This window comes from Rhyacophila brunnea, unplaced genomic scaffold (assembly GCF_057557595.1).
Source record: "Rhyacophila brunnea isolate RB1 unplaced genomic scaffold, BYU_Rbru_1.0 scaffold_4, whole genome shotgun sequence".
In the NCBI taxonomy this organism is placed as follows: domain Eukaryota; kingdom Metazoa; phylum Arthropoda; class Insecta; order Trichoptera; family Rhyacophilidae; genus Rhyacophila; species Rhyacophila brunnea.
This window is the reverse complement of record NW_028233068.1, coordinates 2,165,050-2,192,304: the sequence shown is the minus strand read 5'-3', so window position 1 is coordinate 2,192,304 and position 27,255 is coordinate 2,165,050. Positions and strand designations below refer to the sequence as shown.

At 32.8% G+C, this 27,255-nt stretch overlaps 2 protein-coding genes across 5 annotated transcripts in view; both read left to right on the top strand.

Annotated features, from left to right (window-relative positions):
* The window catches only part of RyR (Ryanodine receptor), a 501,624-nt gene that overhangs the window by 177,499 nt on the left and 296,870 nt on the right, over positions 1-27,255 (top strand). For 3 of the 4 annotated variants that reach the window (XM_085955038.1, XM_085955036.1, XM_085955037.1), the window contains 4 exons: positions 531-687; positions 3,183-3,292; positions 4,018-4,120; positions 4,568-5,039. In XM_085955038.1, coding sequence (XP_085811164.1) covers positions 531-687; positions 3,183-3,292; positions 4,018-4,120; positions 4,568-4,671 — 474 coding nt within the window. In that variant the 3' untranslated portion in view covers positions 4,672-5,039. Of the gene's footprint in view, positions 1-530; positions 688-3,182; positions 3,293-4,017; positions 4,121-4,567; positions 5,503-27,255 lie in introns of those variants that run through there. The other variant, XM_085955035.1, reaches the window with a different exon arrangement.
* Positions 21,703-25,563, top strand: LOC147066731 (uncharacterized). Its single transcript, XM_085954133.1, has 6 exons — positions 21,703-22,445; positions 23,307-23,469; positions 23,644-23,763; positions 24,058-24,184; positions 24,967-25,097; positions 25,322-25,563. Exons 1-6 carry the CDS (start codon positions 21,955-21,957, stop codon positions 25,373-25,375), a joined length of 1,086 nt encoding a protein of 361 aa, XP_085810259.1. The 5' UTR covers positions 21,703-21,954; the 3' UTR covers positions 25,376-25,563.

The following is a 27,255-nucleotide window of genomic DNA, read 5'->3' as shown; positions in this document are numbered from 1 at the left end:
GGGGTCGAATCCACACCCCGCGGCTTGAAAGGCAGACACTCAGATAAACTACAAGATAAAAATTATATGTAAAATCATCGGTTATCAACCATTTGCTCGACTCCTATACTGCCCTGCTAAGTAAAAAGACAGTATTGTGGTTTTAGTGAAATCAGAGAACCCAAGTTTTAAACTACTTTTTCTCCATCAGATTATTCAGATTATGTCAACCAATAATTTTACATAATATAATAGAAAACGTAGTTTAAAACTTGGGTTCTCTAACTTCACTGAAACCGCAATACTGTCTTTTTACTTAGCAGGGTAGTATACAGGAGGTAGGAAAAGTCAAGTGAGCGTAGAAAACATATTATAATTTCAAACACTCGTAGATTCAAGATATTAATTTTGAAAAAAAAAAATGCAAATTATCCCCTACCGACAGACTACAACCTATACGTAATTACTGGTGTGCAACACTATTTATCATGATGGGCGGTCAGTGAAGTATTTAAAATTGAAATTGTATGGCATTTATTATTTATTTCCAGTGTTTCGTGTTCCACCTGTACAAAGGCGTAAGAGCGGGAGGTGGTATCGGAGACGAAATTGGAGATCCAGATGGAGACGACTACGAAGTCTACCGAATTATGTTTGATATCACTTTCTTCTTCTTCGTTATTGTCATCCTGCTCGCCATTATTCAAGGTCAGTCAAACCATTCTTCTTGGTCAATTTACTCCATAATATATATTGAAAATACTTAATTTTCTAGTGAAACATGTAAATCTAGCTTTATCTAAATTTTTATATCATGCTAAATGGCATAATAATATATTATATCACAATTCATAATATGCTACTCTAAGCAGCTACGTACATAAGTATTGAATAATAATACGGTGGAGCAAGGGGAGGGTATTTGACAGAAATTCAATTTATTTAATCCTTTCGCCACGGACGGCACAGCTGTTGTGTCCTCATTAGGGACCCATTCAATATAATTAGCATGTTATTTAAGTTTTCATCACTCAGATTTCACCTGTCGGTCTAAACAGAAATGAACAAGATGTCCAAAAAAATAATGATTTGTTTTGAAAATTTGTAATATAAATCATTGACCATTTATGGTAAAGTTATATTACTCCATATTGTCTGGAAAAACCACAGAAAAAAATGCGCAGAAGTCAACATTTTTTTATGTTGAAATCACAATAACGGTATTCTAAACCAAATAATTATGCAACATAAAGTAATAAAAAACATTAATTCAGTAGTCACACATTGAATTGTCAAAAATATGAACTATAGACAAATATACTTTGAACCTTTTCGGAAATAAAAATTGTAATACATACCACATGCATGAATTCTTCACCATGATTAGCCAGCTATATTATAATCCACAGGCGTGGAATTCTGAGGGAAGGCAACAGCAGAACGGATCACGAAGTAGTCCCCACTCCTGTAAATTTATAAGATTTGTTGGTCGTGGTCGTTTAAGGTCTAAAACCAAACCAAAACCTAACACAACATACTGTAACCCGAAAACAAACAAATACCTATGTCACAAAACTCACTGCAAATGGCAGGGGCGCATGGCACCCTCGTATTCTAGTGTATAAGGTGCTAGCCTTTTATCCAGGGACTCTGGGTTCGATCCCAGTGAGATCACAATAATTTATGTGATTTTCTCAAAGCCTGAATGTTTGTGATTGTTTCACTTCTACAACTAGCTGCAGTACTGTTTCACTACACTACTGTCGTTGGACCTCATGACCTGTTGTAGTGCTAAAAAGAATATAATATATTGATACCGGCCTTTCTCTGTCGAGAAGAATGGTGAAGACCGTATCACTAGCAGGCCAGAAGCGGGGTGGAATTGAGAGAAAAAGTCGGAAATTTCAGTGGGGGTGTGAAGAGTGGACGTAGGCTGTGGTGTTTTGGGAAAGTTGATGGTTCGGTCCGCCCTTTGAGGTGGTCTCCTGTGGGAGACCTTCAACTGGTATCAATATGTTACGCCGAATGTGCGAAATTGACTATTACATGAAATGGGCAAAATTTTGCCTAAATCATGAAAAATGCAAGCCCGTTGCCTTATTCATGAATTAGACAAAATATCTGCCAAGTGCGTGAATTCGGCAGTAATTTTTCTGCCTAGTTTATGCATTGGACAAATTAGATAGTAGCGCTACGGTGGTGTTTTTTGCAACTAAACTAAATGTGTGAAATGCTCATGCATTGGTCAAAATTTACGTATATTATCTATGGTCAACATAGATGGTCGCGCTCCGGTGGTATTTTTTGCAACTAATCAAACTAACCAATTGTGTCAAATGTCATTGAATATAATATAAAAATGTACCAATCAATAACTACAATGACGTTCATATCCATTTACTATGCGCAAAAAAATCTAGAACTATAATATGATAACAGAAGAATTTTATTAAAAGGTATTTTCGCGATTTGAATCGTGCAATGGTTGATTGTATGTTTGTGATAGTTTGTTGACACTTGTTAGCTAACCTCAAAATGGACACTCAGTTGAATTCAGAATTACAAAACCTAACCTTACCTTACCTAACCTAATAATAATAATAATATATTATGTCCAATTATAACTAATAAAACCATCCGTATTAAATTTACTTTTTCTACTGTCATATTGACAGTTTAAGAATTCCATACCCTGGCGAATTCAGGTACTCGGCAGATAATTTACCTAATTCATGAATAAGGCAACGGACTTGACTATTACATGAATTAGCCAAAATTTTGCCCATTTCATGTTATAGTCAATTTCGTACATTCGGCGTAACATATATATTTTTTATTAATAAACAAATAAGTTTTCATTTGTTTTTGGGTTACAATAAATTGTATTAGATTTTGTTTTATAAACTAATAGTTTCGGACTATATTTAACTTTTTTGTCCTTTGTATTTATTTGATAAAATACAGTCGCATTTAAATAATTATTGTTAATTGTATTCATTGTAATTTCTACTTAAACAAATGTGATTTACAGGCTTTTTTTCTTGGTCTTTTTCGATGATGGGAGTAGGTATTATTTAAAATTACTTATCAAATTTATAATTTACTTTAAATTTGTATGTTTCCTGGTTTGTAGACATAATTTGATAATGTGACGTTTGTGTTACATAAATCAAGTATTTCATTTAAAAAATATTTGGTTTCAGGTTTGATCATTGACGCTTTTGGAGAACTTCGTGACCAGCTGGAGTCCGTCAAGGAGGATATGGAGAGTAACTGCTTCATCTGCGGAATAGGAAAAGACTACTTTGATAAAGTAAGCATTATTGCTCAATTTACCTTGGATGTATATGGTAGTGTTAGGATCGGCTTAAATCTATTAAATATAAAGCTCGGTACTGATTTCAGCAAATTTGCGCACACAAATGGTTTACGCGTACAAATGTTCGTGCTGATTAAAAATTTGTACACAACTTTCTTGCTTGTGTGCGTAAAATACCACTCCAGTTGTTTTAATTGTAGGCGTACAGCCGTATGCAGGAGCGAACACGTCCAGACTGAGCACACAAGTTCTCTGATGAAATCGAGAAAACCAACAAGCCACGGATAGTGTTCGTGCACGCAAAAGCATACACAAATTTGACCTTGTACTGATATGAGCAAATTTGCTGAAGTCAGTACTGATCTTAACAATTTATTTTAGTACCTATCTAGTTCATTCCAAAATATGTACTACCTTACATCATTGAGAAAGAAGTTACGTTATTTAATTTGAATTTAAACACGTTCAATGTAATGGCCAGATGCGGTGAGTCGGAACGTGACCGTGATAGGCATAACATGTAAAAAATATGTTGCCAATGCATATGAAGCGTCATTCGATGGACAGACGCACAACCGGTATTGCCATTGTAGCGATGTAATGAGTAAAATGTGAAAAATATTTTTGATTCGCTACATAGCTACCTACACTACGCTACATCAGGCATTTTGTCAGTATGTACATACTAAATTTAATATTAATTTGTTTTTTCATTTTAGGTTCCACACGGGTTCGACACCCACGTCCAAAGAGAACACAATTTGGCCAATTACATGTTCTTCCTTATGCATCTCATTAACAAACCGGATACTGAGTATACAGGTAAATAATTACTTCTCTCTATACTGCCCTGCTAAGTAAAAAGACTGTTTTTGATTTTAGTGAAATGAAAACCCAAATTTTAAACTACATTTTCTCTTATATTTTATGTAAAATATGTCAAAACAATCCAATAATTTTACATAACATAAGATAAAAGGTAGTTTAAAACTTGGGTTCCCATTTCATGAAAACCAAAAACACTATCCTTTTACTTGGACCCTAACATCTTCAGTTACCTACATATTGCACTTTTTAAGGATTAATTTTATATCTCAAAGAATAAAATCGCTTTGAATTAATGTCACTGTTAAAAGAATAAGAGTAGAAAAATAAGTTTAACTATCTAAAAACAGAGGACAAAAGTAGATTATTAAATGAAATTGTTTACACATAACAGTAATAACACATAGGTAACTTGTCATAACAGATGTATTATTTTTTTTATAGGTCAAGAAACGTTTGTGTGGAACATGTACCAACAGAGATGTTGGGACTTCTTCCCCGTGGGAGACTGCTTCAGGAAACAATACGAAGATGTCATGGGAGAATAAAATCCCTTTGCTCAAAAACCAATTTAATTCTTCAATGCATTTCCTCACAACATATCAGCATGAACGTTTTCACTGCTCATTTCAATGTCGAGAGTCAAAATTTTTAATGTCCGAAGGTTAAAAAAACTAAAATAATATTATATCAATCGTCTCAATAAATCGACATGACACAATCATTTATCTTAGCGAATAATGTATTATGACGGTAAAATTATCAATTACTATGCGATTTTCGGACTCTCATCATTTTATCTATAATGGGCTTTCAGTGAAAAATGTGAGCATAGACACTGCAAGAATAGCATATTAAATATTTTAATATTATTTTCTTGTAGGTATGTGATTAATTTTTATTGTCTACGCTGCATAAAATAAAAAAAATGTTTTTATGTACCTATCTTTTGTACGTTGTTATTTTTATTTATTTAATTATTTCCAAAATACATTCACTGAATATAAAGTCAGTAGTACATATTTTTGAAAATATATCGTAATTAAATTATTCGGCTCATTCAAAAGTATTTTGAATTTTTCTTAAAAATTTACAACATTCAATATTTCACTAGTTTAAAAATATTTATAAGTAATTTTTTCCCTTCTGCGATATTTAAACCGCATATTCTAATAAAAAGATGTTTCAATTTCTACTAAATTATATAAATTTTATATAATATTCTAGATAGAATTTGCTATTGCAGTTCATTCAAACATTGTTCTTATAAATAATCATGTAAATTACATATTTAACATTTTAGGACCAATGTCTACGTTCTTTACTAATTATACAAATTTCAGTTTTTGCTATTTAAATCATAGTTCATATTTTTTTTTGTATATATCCTTTCTAAAACCACAAATTACTCGTAAATGTTTCAGTTTACAATCATTTGTAAATGATTATAAAATTGTATTATTGATTATAATATTAAAAAATGTTTTTTCTTGTTCATGTTTTTTTTTTATTTAATTTTATTTGAACGTGAGACAATAAATAGTGGGATGCTGTGTTTGAAGTAGATTTTATTACTAATATTCATAGATAATATTTTTAAATTTCAAAATCTTACTACATTGTTAATATAAACATAATAAATAGTTTTGTAAATAAATACCTAATTGTAAATATTAATTTTATTAAATTAAAATAGACAGTAAATGATTATACATAATTATAATAGTAATTTGAAGTACCTCAGTTAAAACATAATTCGATGAAATAATTCGCATGAATCATAAACAGTTCAATAACTTAAAGGTGAAACCACTCACCCGGAAAGTGAAAGACATAAGTTCGAGTCTCACTCAGTCCAACTTTCATTCTAGAACTTTTTTCTAATATGTATGTTTCTGAGGTTTCCAAAACATGTTATTTCAACAATATTGCTATTCAAAAAGTCAATTTTAGTAATATTTAAATGAAAATAGTCACTTTTCAATGTAATCATGATTTAAGAAAGGTCCACTATTTCAGTATAGTTTGGAATTAAGTACAAGATTCTAATTCAAGATTTTATATGTTTAATGTACTTTACCCCATTTTTAATTTTTCCAATAATAAATGTCAATAGATATCCATTTTTTTCAAGAGAAATTACGTATTTTATGTATATGTAAACATAACTTGTTATAAAACCTGATATACACACACAAAGCCAGGCTGGCTCAGAGTTTAACGAGAATTGTAACTCATCGGAGTATGACTGTCCTACGAAGCTGCCTCGCATTCTATCTATGCGGCTTACAATAATTTATTCTGATAAAATGTAAACAATGTAGAGACACATCCAATTCCTAGAGTTGGGTATTTCCCGAGAAAATCTCAATCTCGAGAATCGCGATTTCCCGAAATGATGAAATTTTGAATTCTCGAGATTCGGAATTTCCAGAAAAGAATTCTCGGGAATTCTCGAGATATCGGGATATTTAAAAAAAACCCGTAAACATTCTAAAATCAGTGTAAAAACAGACAAATTCCAAAAAAATATGATATTATTTTTATTTATGTAAGAAGACAAACAAAATAGAAGTAGGAAAACAAAAATAATTAAAAACATGTCTGTCAATCGCTGCGTTTGCAAAAATTGCGCTCATTTTGAGTGGACGTTGGCTTAATTGTGTTAAATACCCCGATCAGTCTCTGAACGTTTTGTATTTTCTGTCCACTTTTTTCATATAGAAAATCGTATTTCAATTAATATTTGATAATAAAGAAATCCCGAGAAAAGATTCTCGAGATCCGGGATTTCCCGAAATGTTAAAAATTTCAATTCTCGAGATTCGGGGTGGAAAATCTCGAAAATTTCTCAAGAATTCCCGTCGGGAAATTCCCGAAACCCAACTCTACCAGTACCTATACAATCACAACCGATAACAGATTGATTGTTTGTATTTATTACTTTTACAATTGTTTACCAGTGTATGGTTAATAATTGATTAGTAAACAGTGTAGATATTTTCCTGGTAATATGAACATTTAAATAAACTCACTGATTTATAGATGGGGCCTTATCTTAGTATGGATTTGATTTGTTTAAATTTAAAAAATAAAGTATTTCAAACTGAATTTTTCTGCATTTTTGTTTTGTTGTATTATAAGCAATCTTTTTTATATAAAGATATAATAATAAAAGAGATTTTTTTTGGTTGATTACAACAACTCATCAAAACACTCAAGGCGCATGCGTTTGCCTCAATCGAGTCGCGTACTGACTGACTGAGCATTTGCCTTGCGAAGCTTTTACGTATATTAATATATGGAGAGGCTGCCTCGCAACAAAATTAACATTATGCGAGGCAGCCGCGCGCAGCCCTTTGAGCATCAATAAACCAACAACAATTGAGTCGGTTGCGGCAACGATCGGGCGAGGCGGCGGGTGCGTTTGCCTCAGGCGAGTCGTGTACGGACTGACTGAGCATTTGCCTTGTAAGGCTTTTACATATATTAATATATGGCGAAGCTGCTCGCTCAGTCAGTACACGGCTATTAGAAGGCGTTCGATTGTGTAAGATGGAATTGTATGTGGAAGATACTTCCGGAAATAGGAGTTCCAGCACACCTTACCGTCTATTAGAGAATTTATTATGAATTAATTTTTTTTAGTGGAAAAGGCGGATGTGAAGTGGAAATACGTAGGCGCACACAGATTGCGAAAAATGTCACATGAAAAACAAATTCTTTCGGCAGAGGAAGCAGCAAGATCGACAAAGGTAGCAAGGTATTCTCATTTAACGGCCCACATGCTCGGCGTAGGTCAAAATTGAGTTTTTATTGTATTTTCAAACCATGATCCTGGGACACTCCTTAAACGTTGTAGATAATCTATTTATATAATTTTGAAGCCTTATTATCCTTTATATTTATTTTAAACATTTGATGATTGCATAAAGTATTTTTGTTACATAAAATAGTATTCTTTTAAACCTCTCGCTCTAATGTTTTAGAATATAGTCATATTTCGGTACATGAATGTGCAGTGGTGTTAAGATTTTTTACATTTATTAATTTTTAAATGCATTTATAAAACCATTAGTATAATTTATGACGAGATAATTTTAGTAAAATATTCACGATAAAAAATTATATTGATAATCTCTGTGATCCCAAATTTGACAAGAATTAGGCATTTTATTATTAAAAAAATCGGCAAGATACATTTGAAGATGATTCTAAAGATACTAATTATAAGCTATGTCTTTGACCATTCAAGTTTGACAAACATCCTACGAATATTGATTGCTTTATAATAATTATTGACCTAAGAATAAGGTAGTGTTTTTTTGAAATACGCCATTTCTTTTGGCATTCCCCAGTGGTTAAGCTACAACATACGGCCGTAGCCATAAATTGACGAACTATAATTGAAGTAGGGAGTAAAATGATATTGACGCGCGTATTTGAACATGTATCTACCGTTAAAAAAAAAATCGGTTAGGTACATGTTCAAACACGCGCTTTAACATAATTTTACTCCCTACTTTAATTATAGTTTGTCAATTTATGGCTATGGCCGTATGTTGTAGCTTAACCACTGGGGAATGCCAAAAGAAATGGCGTATTTCAAAAAAATGTCCCTCCTTAACTATAATATGATTATTATTTAATTGCACTAAAACATATGCCACCGGAAGAACTATTTACAATGCACAAATATATCAAATGACCAACCACCCTCATTGATAATATCACACAGATTTTTAAAAACATGCAATTTTTAGTTTAATCAAATATGTATGTATATTAATGAAGAAGACTCATGTTGCAAATCAATTGTTATTTTTGCAACTTGAGCATGCCTAATAAAAATTAGGCATGCTAATTTAATATACCATTAAATTAGCGCATCCATCAATTGAACAATTAATTCTGTCATTACACTAGTTCAAATAAGTACGACCCTGCTCGTCTATCCAGTATTAACACACGGATCAAAATGCTGAGCACTCCAGTATACAGGTGAGACAAATGGATAACTTAGATACAGTGGAACCTTGATTATCCGGATTATTCAAAACAAACAAGTTTTTCTAATACATTTATTTTCGAATTTTTTTATTTTGAATATTATCGACAGGCGCCGGCACCTCAATTATCTCGGATATAAAAAAACAAACTGAAGAAATTACACAGTTAACGAATTGTTTAGTAATGTCTAAGGATTGCAACTTAGAGCGGATTATGAAAAAATCATGAATTAATGAAGAAGTCGAAGAGTGTATTTTGATGTCGTTCATTCAAAAGCGATCATCTGGACAGCCAAAATATGGTCCATTATTATGTGAAAAGTGACATTTTTTAACACAAGATTGAATAGAGATTCAAACTTCAAAACAAGTTCGAGTTGGCTCGAAAATTAAAAGGGTGGCATGGTTTTAGAGTAAGTAAAAATTCACAAAGATAAACTTTCTGTTGACATATCTTCAGTAAACACTTTCATAGACACATTAAAGGTGTTTTTGGGGAAAGAAGAATACAATGAAGAATTTATCTATAATTCTGATGAAATAGGTCTCAATTAGAAAAAAACACCCAATAAATCTTTAGCATCAAGACATGAAAATACAATACCGGGATACAAATTGGGTTTAAATGCGATGCAAACGATCCTGAATTCCAAATTTTGAATGGTGAGGAAATAATTAAGAAAATATCTGCCTTAGAGGACCAAATCAAGGAGACAAAGAGGAAATTCCCGAGGGGGGAAATATTGGTCCTACACATTTTGAAGCTTTTCAATGCTCAGATGTCGCCATGAAGTAGTTTGAGAGCCTTGAAGAATGTAACTCAAGACAATTTATATGTCTTAAAAGTATTTGTGATTCGTCATCTTCGAAAAAGACAGCTTCCTAATCAATAGCTAATTGAATTTCTTAAAAACAAAATATTTAAATTAATGCTAGGTAGGTATATGTAAGTATATTATATCAATAAAACATACATAATTTTGAAAACACTTCTGAGAAAATAGAAAATAAATTATGAAAAAAGTAAGAAATTGAACCAGCATCTCTCGGGTATCGCGCCCACTCACATAGTCCTCTATGCTAAAGGAGTCATACTTAATTACGACAAATTTTGACTATTGGCCTTTTTAATACTCACTGAAGCGCTTTCTAAATTGAGCTACTATTTGGCGATCGGCTTTCGTATTTTAAATTAAAGTATCTTACTTGATCTTGCTAATAATTTTATAATTAATAATTTTTTTTATTCAACGAATAATTCACAAGATTTAAGAATGTAACATTCAAAATTATTTGTTTTCAAAATTATGTATGTTCAATACTTAATTAGAATGTTACATTCTTAATTCTTGTGAATTATTCGTTGAATAAAAAAATTGTTAACTAAATATCTATAAAAATTGTTCATACAAAGTGTACTTTTCTTTCCCTAACAATTATGATTTTTTTCGATTATCCGGATTTCTCACTATCCGGACTACCTTAATCCCCAATTAGTTAGGATAATCGAGGTTCTACTGTATATTAGAGGTGAGTATGAGTATGAGATCTCTTTGTCCTCGATACTAGCTAGTCCGCTAGCTAGTTGGTACTGTTGCTACATATGACAGCATCGCCGCGGACGCTGCGACTCGCTTATGTATAAGCAATAGGTGATAAATTTTATGTAATTATTGGACCACATTCCCACAGGCTTATTATGACAGCTCAAAACATGTTGTAAATAAAAAAAAACATTGTATATTCATTCAAGAATATTATAACCTGACATAAGAACAGCTCATAAATTTAAAATGTGTTTAAAATCGACTCAGCTAAAGCCGATATTTCAAATCGTCATTCTCTCTCTTTCTCCCCAATAGTAAAGTTATCGAGGTATCAAGGAAAGCTTCTACACTGTACTGCATTCCAATCCTGTTCTTAGGGGCTTCATGCAAATGTTCCAATTGGGCCTCTCACTTGCCATTAACAGTGCTACCAACTGTCATTAACAAAATCATGCCAATTAGGGTAAGAAAATAAGCCAGATGCAGTGGCGCATTTAGTGACATAAAGGCCCAACACAATGACTGATTTTGAGGCCCCCTACGATAATGACGACTAAATTAATCCATGCATTCAAATAGTTTTTTTTTTATTTTCTATAAATTATCCAATCTTTAATATAAGTAAGTATATCTTATCTTCCATTAATAAAAATTCATGTCCAAGGAATCAACTATCAAATATGTATAATTTAATATTAGAACTATCTGCCTTAATTTTCTGTCCCCAAGCAGCACATGGCCTGCTTAGTCCCACGGGATGACACTGATTTTAACTAACAGTGAAATCTAAATCCAAATAACAAGCTACTGCAGTATTCAAAACAAAAAAATACACAGTGACATACAGTGGCGCACCCAGGATTTAATATTGGGGGGGGGGCAAGGAGGAGAACGTAAATTAGTCCCATAGGCTCTTTTTCTTCTTCGTATAATTATTTTTACATATTTTCACAATACACGGCGGTATATTTGTACAGTTTCTCCTAGTTTTTATTAAATTGGAGGCATAACGGCGGTAACCGTTGAGCATGTCATCAGCGACTGGAGGATTGTAAGTGACTAATAGCGACCATACTGGACATGTGCTCCTAGTATGCTAAAACATTACTCATATATCGGCTGTGCTACCCGCTTGGTCTAGGAGAGCTACAACATTTATATCGAATTCCACTGAAAAAAATGTTCTTTTGACTTACACTACCACCAACTAGTGGGTGTAGTCGTTCTTTTCGCCGAATGTTTATTCGTCGATTTTTGGTTTTTTGATATTGAAGTTCCAAAATATTAATTGAAAATGGACAAAAAAAGTATTAGTGCATTTAACTTATACACAAACTTACTCAACACAACACAGCCTAATTTCTCGTTTATAGGTCTTTTGTCTATTGCACTCGGTGTACCTACACCATGGCCCCCACATCGTGAAACGGGCCCTCAGGCTAGGATATTTGGCGGGCCCCCTACCTACCGCTAATATTAAAGGCAGTGTTAAATACTACATTAACGTTTTTCAAATTGTGTTTAGTTCAAATTAAGGGTACTTATACAGATAATTATTGTGCGATTTTTAATACATCCACTTTAATAATGGAGCTGTCGACTCATAATAATCAGAAAATATATTATACAAATAATCTAAAATGTTCATGGCTATGAAGTATAATAGCGCCGCAGGCGACTTTTTTTTACTATTAAAGTTATTTTATGATGTGTGTTTATCTCACTTATCTAGTCAACCCGACACGCCGGGCCCCCTACAGCCCGGGCCCCCAGGTTAGAGTCCTGTCAGCCCTCCCCAGCCATGACCTACAACCACTCCGGAATTCGGGTGTACACCGAGATTTTTTTGACAGTTCCATTAGTGATTGGGTTTCTAAAAATACCCGACATTAGTGTTTCGAATTTTTTATGTTAGAAATTAAAATCATTTTTTTGCCGTGTTTTTATTTGTCTAAGCCCAAGGTATAGTTTATTGGCTTTCAATTTCAATGTTTAAAATCATTCTGATAATTTTCATGTTTGGGGGGTGCCAGGGCCCCTTCCACCCCCTGGGTGCGCCACTGGTGACATATCTAGGAGTGTCTAGGCTAGCTCAGATGGTATTGTTTGACACTCCTGATAGTACAAAATTATTTATAGAAGTTCTTCAGTGGAGAGGTTTTGACCTAGTATTGAAGAAATAAAGCTCCTTGATAGTTATAATGTCTCACTTTTTATTCCCTTTCTTCAGTTACACTTATTCACATTCGTATTTATTATATGTTCAGGTCATAGTTTATTAAATTTTAACTCCTTCACAATGTGGAGTCAAAGTTTAGAACCGCTGGTTAATATTATATTGTTTACACATCAGCATAAGTTGAATATTTATTAAATTTGAAACGATATTTATTCACAATAAAATTAACTCCTTCAGAATATAGAACCAAAGTTGAAAACCGCTGGTTAATTAATATATTGTTTACGCATCAGCGTAGGTAATTTGAATATTTATTAAATGTGAAACTAAGTTTATTCACAATAAAAATATTAACTCCTTCATATTATTATTATAGAGCCAAAGTTTTCTTACTCTTATAAATCAATTCTTTCTGAACTCACAGAAGAATTATTATGGAAATAAGTATTGTGCTTAAATTACTATATATTGTGATGTGAATCGATCAAAACAGTATATTTATGATACAAAAATATAAAAAGAATAAGAAAAAAACAGTGCCTTTATGAGAGCGGCGTGTCTGGGTCGAACATGCATTTGTCTCCCTCGCACGCAAACTCAGGCCTTTGCTGGAATAAAGTTACTTGAAAAATAATACTACTACTGAAGTAGGGAGTAAAATCATGTTAATGCGCGTCTTTGAACATGTACCTAACCGTAAAAAAATCTTTTTTTTTAAACGGTACATGTTCAAACACGCGCGTTAACATGATCTTACTCCCTACTTCATTTATAGTTTGTCAATTTATGGCTACGGCCGTATGTTGTAACTTAGCCACTGGGAAATGCCAAAAGAAATGGCGTATTTCAAAAAAATACTACCTTATTCTTAGGTCAATAATTATTATAAAGCAATCATTATTCGTAGGATGTTTATCACACTTGAATGGTCAAAGACATAGCTTATAATTATCTTCAAATGTTTATATTTTGCCCATTTTTTGAATAATAAAATGCCTAATTCTTGTCAAATTTGGGATCACAGAGATTATCAATATAATTGTTTATCGTAAATATTTCACTATAATAATATCGACATAAATTATACTAATGGTTTTATAAATGCGTTTAAAAATTAATAAATGTAAAAAATCTTAACACCACTGCACATAGATGTACTGAAATATGACTATATTCTAGATCTTCTCTAGATCTTCTAGAGCGAGAGGTTTAAAAGAATACTATTTTATGTAAGTAATAAAAATACTTTATGCAGTCATAAAATGTTTAGAATAAATATAAAGGATAATAAGGCTTCAAAATTATATAAATAGATTATCTACAACGTTTAAGGAATGTCCAGGATCATGCTTTAAAAATACCATAAAAGCTCAATTTTGACCTACGCGGAGCATGTCCCTCCTTAACTTAAACAAAGTATTTTTTATTGAATGATCCTGCAAAAATATTGAAGTACAGTTAAGTGACATAATATGTTGTTTTGGTGTATAAGCCATAAATTATATTTAATATATATAATTATTATAATATATACATGTATACTGTATGTATAGCCACGGTTGGTAGTGCACTTGTTGCTGTTTAGCTGTGCGATGGTCAAACAGCGGGCAGCCGTGTAGCGAGCCTTGGGTGAGTCTGGGCACGTAGAATCGGAATGAGCTTGTCTTTTTCTATCGCATAACCTGAGTCACCTGAAATGTTTTTTAGATCACTCAATACCAAGAGGAAACGGAGAATGACGAAGACGACTGAGAGAAAAGAACGTAAGCAGCGACCGACTGCATCATCTATTTCACGTATATTGGAATCATTCCACAGTGGCATGATGGGTACGGCGAAAGCGATTAGCAGTTGTGTTGGTTTTGTTTGGTAGCATTGAAACAAGCATTGTAACAAACAATACCATTACACCTGTGGATCGCCTATGGTGGCACTGTAGAATGATTCCAATATACACATTCTGTTAATTAGAATATGTTTTCGACTGAAAGTTGTGAATGTTAAAAATCAGGATTTAAATAATTTAAAAAATAAACTTTAAATGTTATACAAACTGTTGTTTCATTATTCATAACTATGCAAAATTTTGATTCCTTTGAAGTATACGAAATATGGGTGATGAGTGGGAGTAAAATAAAGTTTAATCTAATAGAACAAAATTCCCAACTCTTGCTGTTATGTAGACGTTTCATTTCAGTTTTTACCAACGATTCATTAAATATGAATTGGTCATGAACACTTAGAGGAAATCTGGCACTCACTGCCAGAATGTCCATGTCAGATACCTGCATAAAAATAAATGTCAAGTTAAGATGTTATTCGTAATGAGCAGCGCTCAAAATGGACCGGAACGCACCGGAGCGTAGCTCCGGTTCGTGAATTCCCTGAGGATGGCGTTCCTGTTCGTAAAAACCCAGAGGATAGCGTACCGGTTCGTAAAATCTTCAAGCCTCCTACTTAATATTATTCCGTTCCAGTTCGGATTTAATAATTTGTTTTGTTGTTGTTTAATAATTTCTAAGGGGGTGAAATATTTCAAATTAAATCTATTATATTTTACAGTGAGTGACAAAAAAATATCATTTCGTCATATATTTTTATTGTTTTAATTTTGTACGCATATTTTTCGGGTTGAATGAATTGTGGTTTTGATGGTTAAATTAATATTAATAAATTTAATAACTTAAATCAAATAATTCCATATTCGTGATCATCGCATGCATGCCAAAACTTTTTATATTTTGTAAGGTACAATTAATACGAAATAAAAATATTTAAATACGATTAACGTAGAATCCAATGGGATGAAAAATATATAAAATATTTTCCTTTATATAACAATTTTAATAACATTAGAAACCTATTAGAATAGATGATCCCATACGTCCACATGATGTAAATATTTTTGAAGTTGTACTTCTTTTGGCGCGTTTTGGAAAACAGATCAGACGATGCGCATGCGCATAGTGTTATTTAGTTAGTCGTTCAAAACAACCAAGTAAACAGCACGTGTTGTAAACATGAACAATATTTCTGCACTGTTAATTTATATTCATAAAACTTTATTTATATTGGAGTGTATATTTATTTTTCATTGTAAAAATTGTGTATAAAGACATAAAAAGAGTAAAATTATATATCAATAAATAAATTTTGTAAATGTTGGATTCAAAAAATATATTAAAATTTGATTTTTTATTAATTCATCATGGGCACTGAATCGATTATAACCGCTGTATGGCGTTTGAGTTTATACTTATACTTATATGAGTTTTGGTGCAATACAATACACACAAATACAAACATACGAATTAAATTACAAGTATCATGTGCTATATGAGACACAAATGAATCGCGTACGTTTTCATCAACCTAATCCACTGTAATATTAATAGACTCAGGTAACGGCTTATCTTGTTTTATTACGCCAAAGAAGTATAACTTCTAGCGTTCTACACACGTCTACACACGTCTACAAACGTCTACACATACTGATTTTTTTTCTAATAATATGTACCTACACTTTTGAGGTTGTTTAAAATGATTCATATTTAATAAATAATGCTACATTCGGAAATCTTGCGTATTACATATTTTTTAAATTAATTTATTAAAAACCATGCCCTTACTTTTTCGTATACGATGGATTTTAATTTGATTAAAAATACGAGTAGTTTACTTAATCAAAATATTTCGAATTTACGAAAAATCAGAGCTTTAAATGAAACGGCATGTATTTTGTTTTAACCAAGGTATCTTCATTCATATTTCTATCCACTCTTAGATACACATTTTTATTCAAACTCCTAACGAAACCAATAGGAAATTGTGATTAGTTTGTCTATTATGTCATGTCTTTTAATAATGTTTCTCATCCTAATTAGATTCATATACATTTAGATATTTATATTTGTACTATTAATTATTCATGTTAATACCTATTAATAATGATTTTTTAGTAAACGATTTCGTAAACTAAAATGATTATATATTTGTATGTTACCACTGATGATGAAAAAAGTACATTATGTAAAAATAAGAGTTATTTTTGTATCACAGATATTATTATATCTAATATTGCACATTTTTGACAATTATAGAGCGTTCCTGTTCGTAAAATTGTCCATTTCGAGCACTGGTAATGAGGATGAATGTATCAGAAACAACATAGTAAAATTAATGATTTTATTACCAATTTCACATTTAATTTAAGAATTTAAGAAAAAATTCTGTGGTAATTTTTGAAAGATTCTGTCTCCATGTGTGGTGGGTATATTCGCACATGGGTACAGTCAATGCACCCAATGATTCCCGGGAAACCTGCCTTTTCTTGAAGTCTGAAATTAAAAAATATTTTTACCGACACAAAATAATATTTCCGTTGAATTATTATTGAGTAGGTACCTAATTTACTCGTTGTGTATATGCGTTGGTACTCTAGTTACATGTAATATTGTATAAATTGGTCAGAGGGTTTCTATCAACACAATACTAAAAATAATGCATATGTACCTTCTTTGGACTCAGTCATGATTGTCAGCGGTGTATGGCAATTATTGTAGGTAAATATTACAAAGCACTGCTATTATAGCATCGGACACGTTTCCTATGCATTTGCTTACCTACTGATGCCTGGCTCATTGCGCAGAAGAAGACTTGGCCCACCCCTTTTTTGTTAGGATCCCTCTGCGTAGAAACGCAAAATAGTCAAAACCTACAATTCAAATAAAGAACACATGCTATTTCAATAGGTATTATATTCCCTTCAAATCCTGTTAACCTTTCGTGGTAAATGCTTATAGATAAAGTATTTACATGTGCAGTTATCAAGCTGGGTAAATCTATCTTACCCATGAGCCATGGCAATCTTTCGCTGTCATAAAGTAAGGTTACCTATATTAAATGTCGCTGTAATTTGTCACACGCCATCTCCTTATATCTTCAGCGTGTAATAAGCATCCAAGCATTGTAATAAAAATTCGATGACGAGTACATTTTGCAAACACTCAACTGTCGCTTTGACAAAGCTCTTCAAAGGCAAGGAGGCCGTTGTTGGTGACTTTCACCTTGCCTCGCCTCCTCGGCTTGTTACTGAAAAAGTAACCTCGTTGAAGCGGACAATAGGTACGTCTTATGACGCTTGGCGCGGCGTGGAAAACCTGGCAGCGACGGTGGGATGAATCAACCAAAACACATATAAGTACCTATATTTTTTCCAAATATTAAATGGCGATTGGAGATAACCAAATATCTGACTCCTGACCATCACACCAGTCAATTTGTGACTGGACACGGTGGGTTCGCTGGCAAGCTCTTTGAGCTTGGACTTGTAAGCCATCAGCTGACATGTCCTTGCGGAGAGGGAATTCAGGATGCCAACCACATCCTCTGGTAATGTCTTAGAATGTGCTCCAAACGGGAGGAGATGCTCAGGTCGGTCCAACTAGCTGTTGGACCCATCGGGCCGTCCGACTCGGTTGCTACTAAGGCCAATTATCTGAAGGTGTCTTACTGCGGGCGTGAAGACCTCTTCACATAATTCTTGCTGTCCATGTGATTAGCTTCATTATTTTTGTTATATATACACTAGAATCATTTTTATTTTTATAATTTCCTTGTGCTCTTCTCTCCCCGTCACTTTGCATTAGAAAGTAACTTCTTTAAACTCAGTCAGAGCTCACTTTGAGCGTAGCAACCTTAGTCCTGGGTATCTTCTCCTAGGGCATTCCCGGCCTAAAACTGAACTAGATGCTTCACATCGCCATTGTAGGGCCACGTGATACGCTCGATTAAGACCGAGTGTGGTGCGTGGCGGTTTTGGTCTGGAGGAATTAACTTCAATGTCACTTTGACATTAGTATTTAGTCTATGGCTGCATCCAATGCTTATCTTGTTTTCAGAGAATTAAAATACACTTTACGCAAAGTGGGTAAAAGTTGTAGCAATTCTGAAAGCGCTATAGTGTACGTATATTTTTCATATTTAATTCATAAAACTTATTGAATATTTGGCGTTAAATATTAATATTATTTACAATTTTAAATCTGGCGCGGAAATAAAATTATTTTGTCTATGGCTGCGTCGCTGACGCATTGATGTGATGCCAAACGCGAAATTCGCATCAAATGCATGCGGTAGCGATAGCGATAGCGGGTGCGTTCCGGGTGCGTCGTGTGTGCGATCCTTCTGCTTTATAAATTTTATAAAGTAAAGCTACTTCCCTACTTTATAAATCACCATTACTGTGGAACCGGTGGGCGGTTAGAAAATTTGACTAGGTACAGATACAAAAGGGGGCGGTAGGTATAACAAGGTTGACTACCCCTGTTCCAACCTATCCTGAGAATATTGGCAGTAGTGGGGGCCATCAATTTGTGTTTTATATAAGAATGTGCTCAGAAATGAAAGAAATGGGATCTCTTGGGAAAAGTGGTCCACTTCACCTCCTGAGATTAATTTGTATGGCTCACTTCACCCGTAAAAGTCGATTTTTTTATTAACAAAAAAATATTGAAACTACAATTTTATTAACTCGCCTAATTTAACCGTACCAATATGTTAATAGTAAAATTCTATATAAATGAAATGAACATGAGATATCTAGTGTTATCACATTCAGTTGTACAATCTAATATATAAAAATTAATATTTGTGTGTTTGTTTGTTCGTATTGAATGCGCAGCCACACCGTTCATCCGATTGCAATAAAACTTTGTAAACTTATTCCTTGCACTTGCGGGAAGAGTATAGGCTATACTAATATATAAAAATGAATGTCTGTCTGTCTGTATGTCTGTCTGTCTGTGTGTCTGTCCCGTATGCGTTCCTATACCATTCATCCGATTGCGATGAAATTTTGGTAAGTGGTTATATGCACACCCATGAAGGTTTCTGAATTAAAAAAATCATCATCATCTTCTTCTTCTTCATTCAATTTTCTTTTATTCGTATGGTTCCTATATCATTCATCCGATTGCAATAAAATTTTGGTAAATGGTTGTATGCACACCCATTAAGGTTTCTGAATTAGAAAAATTATCATCTTCTTCTTCTTCTTCATTCTATCTTCTTTTATTCGTATGGTTCCTATACCATTCATCCGATTGCGATGAAACCTTCGTCAGTTGTTGTGTTAACACCCGCAAAGGTTTCTGAAATAGTACAACCATCTTCTTCTTCTTCTTTTTCTTCATTCTATCTTCTTTTATTCGTATGGTCCCTATACCATTCATCCGATTGCAATGAAACTTCGTCAGTTGTTGTGGTAACACCCGCAATGGTTTTTGAATTAGTACAACCATCTTCTTCTTCTTCTTCTATTCGTATGCGTTCTAATTCCATTCATCCGATTGCAATAAAATTTTCGTCAGTAATTGTGCCAACACCCGCGAGGTTTCTGAATTTTACAACCATCTTCTTCTTCTTCTATTCGTATGCGTTCCTATACCATTCATCCGATTGCAATGAAAATTTGATCAAGTGTTGTGTTTACGCCCGCAATCTAAATTGATACAACCATTTTCTTTTTCTTCTATTCTATGCGTACTTATACCATTCATCCAACTGCGATGAAATTTTGACCAGTTGTTGTGCGCAAGCCCGCGAAGGTTTCTGAATTAGTACAACCATCTTCTTCTTCTTCTATTCGTATGCGTACCTACACCATTCATCCGATTGCAATGAAACTTTGGTGAGTTGTCGTGCGCATGCCCACGAAGATTTCTGAATTAGAAAATCATCTTCTACTTCTATTCGTATGCGTTCCTATACCATTCATCCGATTGCAATGACATTTCTATCAAGTGTTGTGCCCTTGGCCGCAAAGGTTTCTGAATTAGTACGATCATCTTTTTCTTCTTCTATTTGTATGCGTTCTTATGCCATTCATCCGATTGTGATGAAATTTTGACCAGTTGTTGTGCGCACGCCCGCAAAGGTTTTTGAATTAGTACAACCATCTTCTTCTTCTTCTATTCGTATGTGTTCCTATTCCATTAATTCGACTGCAATGAAACTTTGGTGAGTTGTCATGTGCATGCCCACGAAGATTTCTGAATTAGAAAATCATCTTCTTCTACTATTCGTATGCTTTCCTATACCAATCATCCGATTGCGATGAAACTTTTGTCAGTTGGTGTGCGCACACCTGCAAAGGTTTCTAAATTATTATTATATAAAATACAAAGTTTGTTGTTTGTTTGTTCCATCCAATTTTGATTTTTTTTTTACTACATATTAATAACATTAATAACGTTTTAATATTTTGGATTCGATTTTAATTTAGTGTTCTTATGTTTGACCTTTACTCCTATTAGAATTATTTTCATATTGCCATATTGTATTACACAGATATTTTAATATTAAAAAAATAATTACCTCTTATTATTTTTCAAATATCTAAGATAAATATAACCACGAAGCGACCCTGTGCGAAGCCGGGTACTTCAGCTAGTAGGTTATAAAATGGCCCATGAGAAATTGCGTCTTAAAATTATTTGCGGGAAAAAATCACTAGACACTTACCTGACACTCGGATGTAACGTTTTCAACGGACGGAATATAGGGAACTGCATACTGTCATCCAACTATAGACAATATTTTTATTTTATTTATCGCAACAGTGGTATTACACGAACCATTTTTGTGTGGTCAGATGTCACCGACCCACATCACCCCAAAGGCGGGATGCCCCAGTACACCTCGTTTTGCGTACCCTAATAATAATAGTATAAATTATAAATCCTTGTAGGTAAAATTAAGGTGAAAAAATATCCAGGGAACTTAAATTTTTCAAAAATGGCAGCACCGAATCGAAAGTGTCAAAACTTAAATTGAATATCCTTCAAAACAAACGAAAGATAGGCGCAGGTAGACGACTGCTAAGTGCCAAATGACGAAAACAAAGCTTCTGTTTGGCACAAATATATTTTAAGATGTGTACTAATTTACATATGAACGTCATAAGGTAGATTAAAATTTAAAATGTGCCCAAACAAATTTCGTTTGACATAAAACTAGAATGATAATAATAATCGTTATTCTAATTTTAGCCCAATGATAGAGTAGATTAACCTCCAAAAATAATCAAACGTAAATATGACTTTCTTGCATAATTTGATTCAAAATTTAAAAATCCGCGCTTTGCTCGAAGACGCTGAAATAAATAATCGTGTGACGCTCATTTTGAAGGGGTGCGATCTACAAACCCTTCCGGAGCACCTATTTTTGTGTCGCGACTTACATTACTTATTCTTGCACCATAATAAATTAACAACAATAGATCCCAGAATTGCAGAATTATTCGCCTTATCGAAATTAACTTTAGATTTTAACAGATTAATATTATTACCAAAGGAGTTGGGTGAATTGAGCGGATTGGAGGAATTAAACCTGAACCATAATCCACTAAGAAATTTATTCCCAGAAATTGGCAATTTGAAAAGTCTTGAAATTCTATGGTGCAATTACATTGAGATTGATGATCTTCCTGAAGAATTCTCGAAGCTATCGTTACTAGATACTCTCGGCTTAAGAGGTAATCGACTCACAAAAGTCCCAGAATGCCTGCTAAACCTGAAATTGTTGAGGTGTGTATACATAATTTTTTCTAATGTCAGTTTTAAAATAAAAATTGAAAAGATGATTTTCAAAAACTCACTTTTTAAGAATCCGGCACATATATGGAGACCATGTAGAAAAACGTTAATACCATGCCTCGGTACAAACTGTCGAGGACATCCTTGGGCTATTATTTATTTGTTCTTGCTAGCGTATTCCGTAAAATTCATTTTCGAGGCACACCAATTAAACTGCACCAAACATCAAAATAATAACCTGCAACATTAATACCCGAGTAAAGCCGCGTTGCCATGATCCAAGTACACTCAGATCGAGCGCACTCGTACGAGATTGCTTCATACTAATTATTCCTATACGAGCTAGCTCGGAAGAGTAGGACGCGATCCGAGTAGCTCGGATAGGAGTAACTAGTATGAAGCTGTCTCGTACGAGTGCGCTCGAGTCAAACCGGTTTGTATCAAGAACCCCGTGCGTATGAACAGGAAAACGGAAGTGTGCACAAAACGAAAAATGCTGTTAAGTCTATACCACGCAGGCAAGTCGCTGACGTCTAGCCGGCGCTTTAGTGGGATTCAAAGTCTTGTATAAGGAAAGTTAATAAACTGTTTTTTCTAGTGATGCTCAAGCTATTTTAAAAAATAGGTACCTATTCGATTACTCTTCACTACTTATTTAAATCAATTTTCTAATAATATCTTTCGGCAATTTTATACTTCTCATTAAAAAAATCTCTTACAAATCTCGACACGTTCCATATTGATTGATTGTCTGCTATGATTAAACTTGTGTTCAATATTGAATGACTGATAATTGTGATTATTTAGTGTTAAAAACGTTTTTATATCATGGGCGAATTTTTTTATTTCCAGATGGCTTACATTAGAAAACAATTGTATAAAAGAGATACCTGAAGATATCGATCGCTTGGAGTCTATGGTACATCTGAATCTTAAGAGAAATAAAATTGAAAGTGTTCCTTTTGCCATCATCAGATGCAAAAAACTACAGTTTCTGTTTTTATGTTTTAACCAGGTAATATTTATTTATTGTTCTTAGTGTTGAGTTTTTTTACATTTTTTATTTTCTATTCAATGATCATCAGTGTTTGTAAGTCATGACCTGACTTTGAATTTGTCAATTGACGATTATCGATCAAATTTAACATTCTATTATTTCAATTAAGTAGTTTTTTTGTACATATTTCAGATAAAAACCCTTCCCTCTGGAGATAATAAATGGGACCTTAGTGAAATGAAATCTTTGGTTTATATAGATATTCGAAACAATCCAATTATGGACGAACCTAATATTGAAGAATACATTAAGGTAAAAATTTATTGCTCTTAATATTAAATTTTCTAGTTTGTATAGCGCAATAAAATTGAAGTATGTAGTTATCAGTAAGTGTTTACTGCTATTTCCTGCCTAGACAAAGCATTGATTCGTATGGGGCTTGTCAGTTTTTAATGTGATCAGCGTGGTGCAAATAACTTCTGCACATTGTCATGAAAGCTGTAAAATACCTGTACCTATGTTAAAATTCGATTTTATTTTACCCTCTAATTAACTATAATATTTTGTCTTGCTTTATATTATCTCAGCTTGAACATTGTTCTTTAGGACTACAAACAATTAAGAACGGAAGAAAATTGGCCATCGATCGATGCGGACTCTTCAATAACGACTCTTCAAGAAGCAGACAATGCGGTACCTCCTGATGACATTCCTGCAGAGCAGCCACAGGACGGTAGGTTTTTTTTCTAATATTTAAAGACTTTATTTATTTTAATATAATTATTTTGTGATGAAGATTATGTAAAAAAGTAAATTATCGCTTCCGAGAAGAGGCTTAATTATAAACCACCAATTTGTAAAATTATTTAAATGAAATTTATTGGTTGAGGTTGCATTTATTTTTTAGGATTCTATTTTACAAAAGTGTAATTTGTTTACGTTATATTAAACTTTAAAATTAATAATGGTGCAAACACATTACCATGACATTACATGCTGTCAAGCGGACAAATTTAGTCTATGGTTTTGTCATTCTGCAGAATATTTCGAATTACCACCATCTCCATAAATTCAATTATGGAAAGTGCTAACTCGAGTACTCCTTCAGATTGCGAAGAGGAGATCAAAACTGTTATGTATATGCTTTTGTAGTTATTGATCAACCGAATAAAAAAGCGAAAAGGGCACGTATCTATGATTTAAATTAATAGAAAACGACAAGCACTTATTGGCAGTTAACAATTTCTGTTTTTGAATTAACATTTTTTATAAGTGCCATCTAATTATTTTTACAAAAAAATCTAACAATTAATGCTCAGTAGATAAATGCACTGTCAATTACCCAAACCAAAATTAATGACATTTTCGGTCTTTAATTTTATCGAAGTTTAACTCGAGACAGATACTTCTAAAATTATATTTCCACAGCACGTAACGTGATAGTTATGTGTTCGCCCGATTAGTGTTCAGATTTTGTAAAGTAATGTGTTAATAAATAAATCGATGCACTCGCAGGTCTAAATAGAGACTCGGCCGAGTCAGACATGAGCATAAGCGCCGACGAAGATTGGGAGTGCAGTATAGCGAGCAGCGAATTAAACTACACCGACAATTCTGCCTATGATGAGGACATGGCTGACGGACAGGTATTTTTGCTTTTCATTGTAAAATGATTTGATTTTATTCACATTTTAAGTATGCATATCAATTGATGATTGATTCTACTATCATGCCACAAGTTGAGATAAATAAATAAACCAATTTATTTATTTTATATCAAACTGTAGAAATGAAGACCCCTGAGTTAGAACCGGGGTGACGAAATATTATCGATTAACATTTTTATCATTTCCAAATATGTCGGTTTCAGATGATTGAGCTGATTCTACCTGAAATATCGAGATTCGCAACGAATAGTAGCTAACAATGAAAATCACTTAAAATTAATTAGAAAATCAATGTTTGTCAGCAGATTTGGCACACCAAATTTCAATGTTAACCAAAATATAATTACCTATTTAAAGTAATACATAATATCAAATCAAGATTATGTTGTAAAAATTTTATTGACATTTTTGTGTTTAATTTTCAATTTACTTAACCAGTTATCAGAAAAAATCTTATTTAATTTATTCATGATAAAATTTTATATAGTAAAATGTGAGAATATTTGTAAGAAAATTTAATGATTGTATTAAATCATTGTAAATAATTATTATATAATATTATTTATGTACTTTTCAATGGATTCTTGATGCGAGTAAATTATAATGAAATCAAAAATATATTGTACCTACACACACCTCCTTAACTTAGATAAGTTAGAGGTTAAATAATTTAAATGGGCATAATGACACCCAGTGAGTGTATAAGACGCACAGAAACTATTTTTTCCCTCGCACGAATAGTATCACTTTTGTCGTATCGGCTTGTCTCACTTATTATTGTGTTATACAGCTGCTTTAACATATTTTGGTTTGACCGAAGCCGCTTTCCTACAGTTTTGGAAGTCCAACGGTCTATAGAACCGTCTCGACACTACCGCTCCATCTTGTACGAGGTCGACCGGGTCTTAATTTTAAATTCATACGGCTCCGAAATATTTAATATTAAAAAAAAGTTACCAGTCTCAGTTATACAGAGGATTTGCAATATTGTGTAAATCGTCAATATATCTTTATTTTATACTTGCTATTTATGAAAAATGATTTTCAATATGTGGCAATAGAATCTACATATTGTTGTATTTTACATATCATATATTTTTATATATAATAAGTATATACAATTACTGCAATAATTATTCAACAGGTTGTTTCGATTGTTTCAATTAATATTAGTTTATTACTTATATGTTTGTAGTAAACTAAAAAAATTACTTAGTTTATTATAAATTATTTTTATAACCCTGCAAGAATCCTTGAATTAAGTAAATGTCAATGAGAAATATTATTTTTAAAAAGATTATTTTTATATATTTTAAAATACTACATAATATTAATTGCATGTACATATTCCAAAATCCGTTGTATTATAATCATTAAATGAACTGAAAATTATTAAAATTGATAGTTTTATTCTAATTATGCCTTATCCCACAAATTACTCAATAATTTACAAATTCATGACTAATTCTTTATAAATCCTTAAGAACAACCATACGTCAATGTTGTTGAAGAAACTTCTGAGCGGACAGAGCTTTTATTTACACAATATATTATTATTTACATATCACAGTAGACTCCCGGTTATTCGGGCTAATTGGTGGGGAGAGGCGGCACAGATAAACGAAAAACACGGATAATCCGAACTATTGTTTTTTCTTTTAAAAATACTACATATTATACATTTCTAAAGTATACAATTATTTTAACATGTTTTTGCAACATGAATTTGGTTTGTTTGCAGGAATCTTTTTATGATTTTCTAATATCAGTTCGAATTTTCCAAAGAGCTATTATATCGTTGTATATGTTACACCGAATGTGCGAAATCGACTATTACATGAAATGGGCTAAATTTTGGCTAATTCATGTAATAGTCAAGCCTGTTGCCTTATTCATGAATAAGGTAAATTTTCTACCGAGTACATGAAGTCGCCAGGGCATGGAATTCTTAAACTGTCAACATGACAGCAGAAAAAGTAAATTTAATACGGATGATTTTATTAGTTATAATTGGACATAATATAATATTATTAGGTTAGGTTGGGTTAGGTTAGGTTAGGTTAGGTTAGATTAGGTTTTGAAATTCTGAATTATTCAACTGAATGTCCATTTGTCCACACTCATACTTTGAGTGTCA

Coding starts and splice junctions, on each gene's coding strand:
- LOC147066731 (XM_085954133.1), top strand. CDS start 21,955: ATGACTTTCTTGCATAATTTGATTCAAAATTTAAAAATCCGCGCTTTG. Junction 23,470..23,643: donor TGTTTTTATGTTTTAACCAG/GTAATATTTATT, acceptor TACATATTTCAG/ATAAAAACCCTTCCCTCTGG. Junction 24,185..24,966: donor TGCAGAGCAGCCACAGGACG/GTAGGTTTTTTT, acceptor ATGCACTCGCAG/GTCTAAATAGAGACTCGGCC.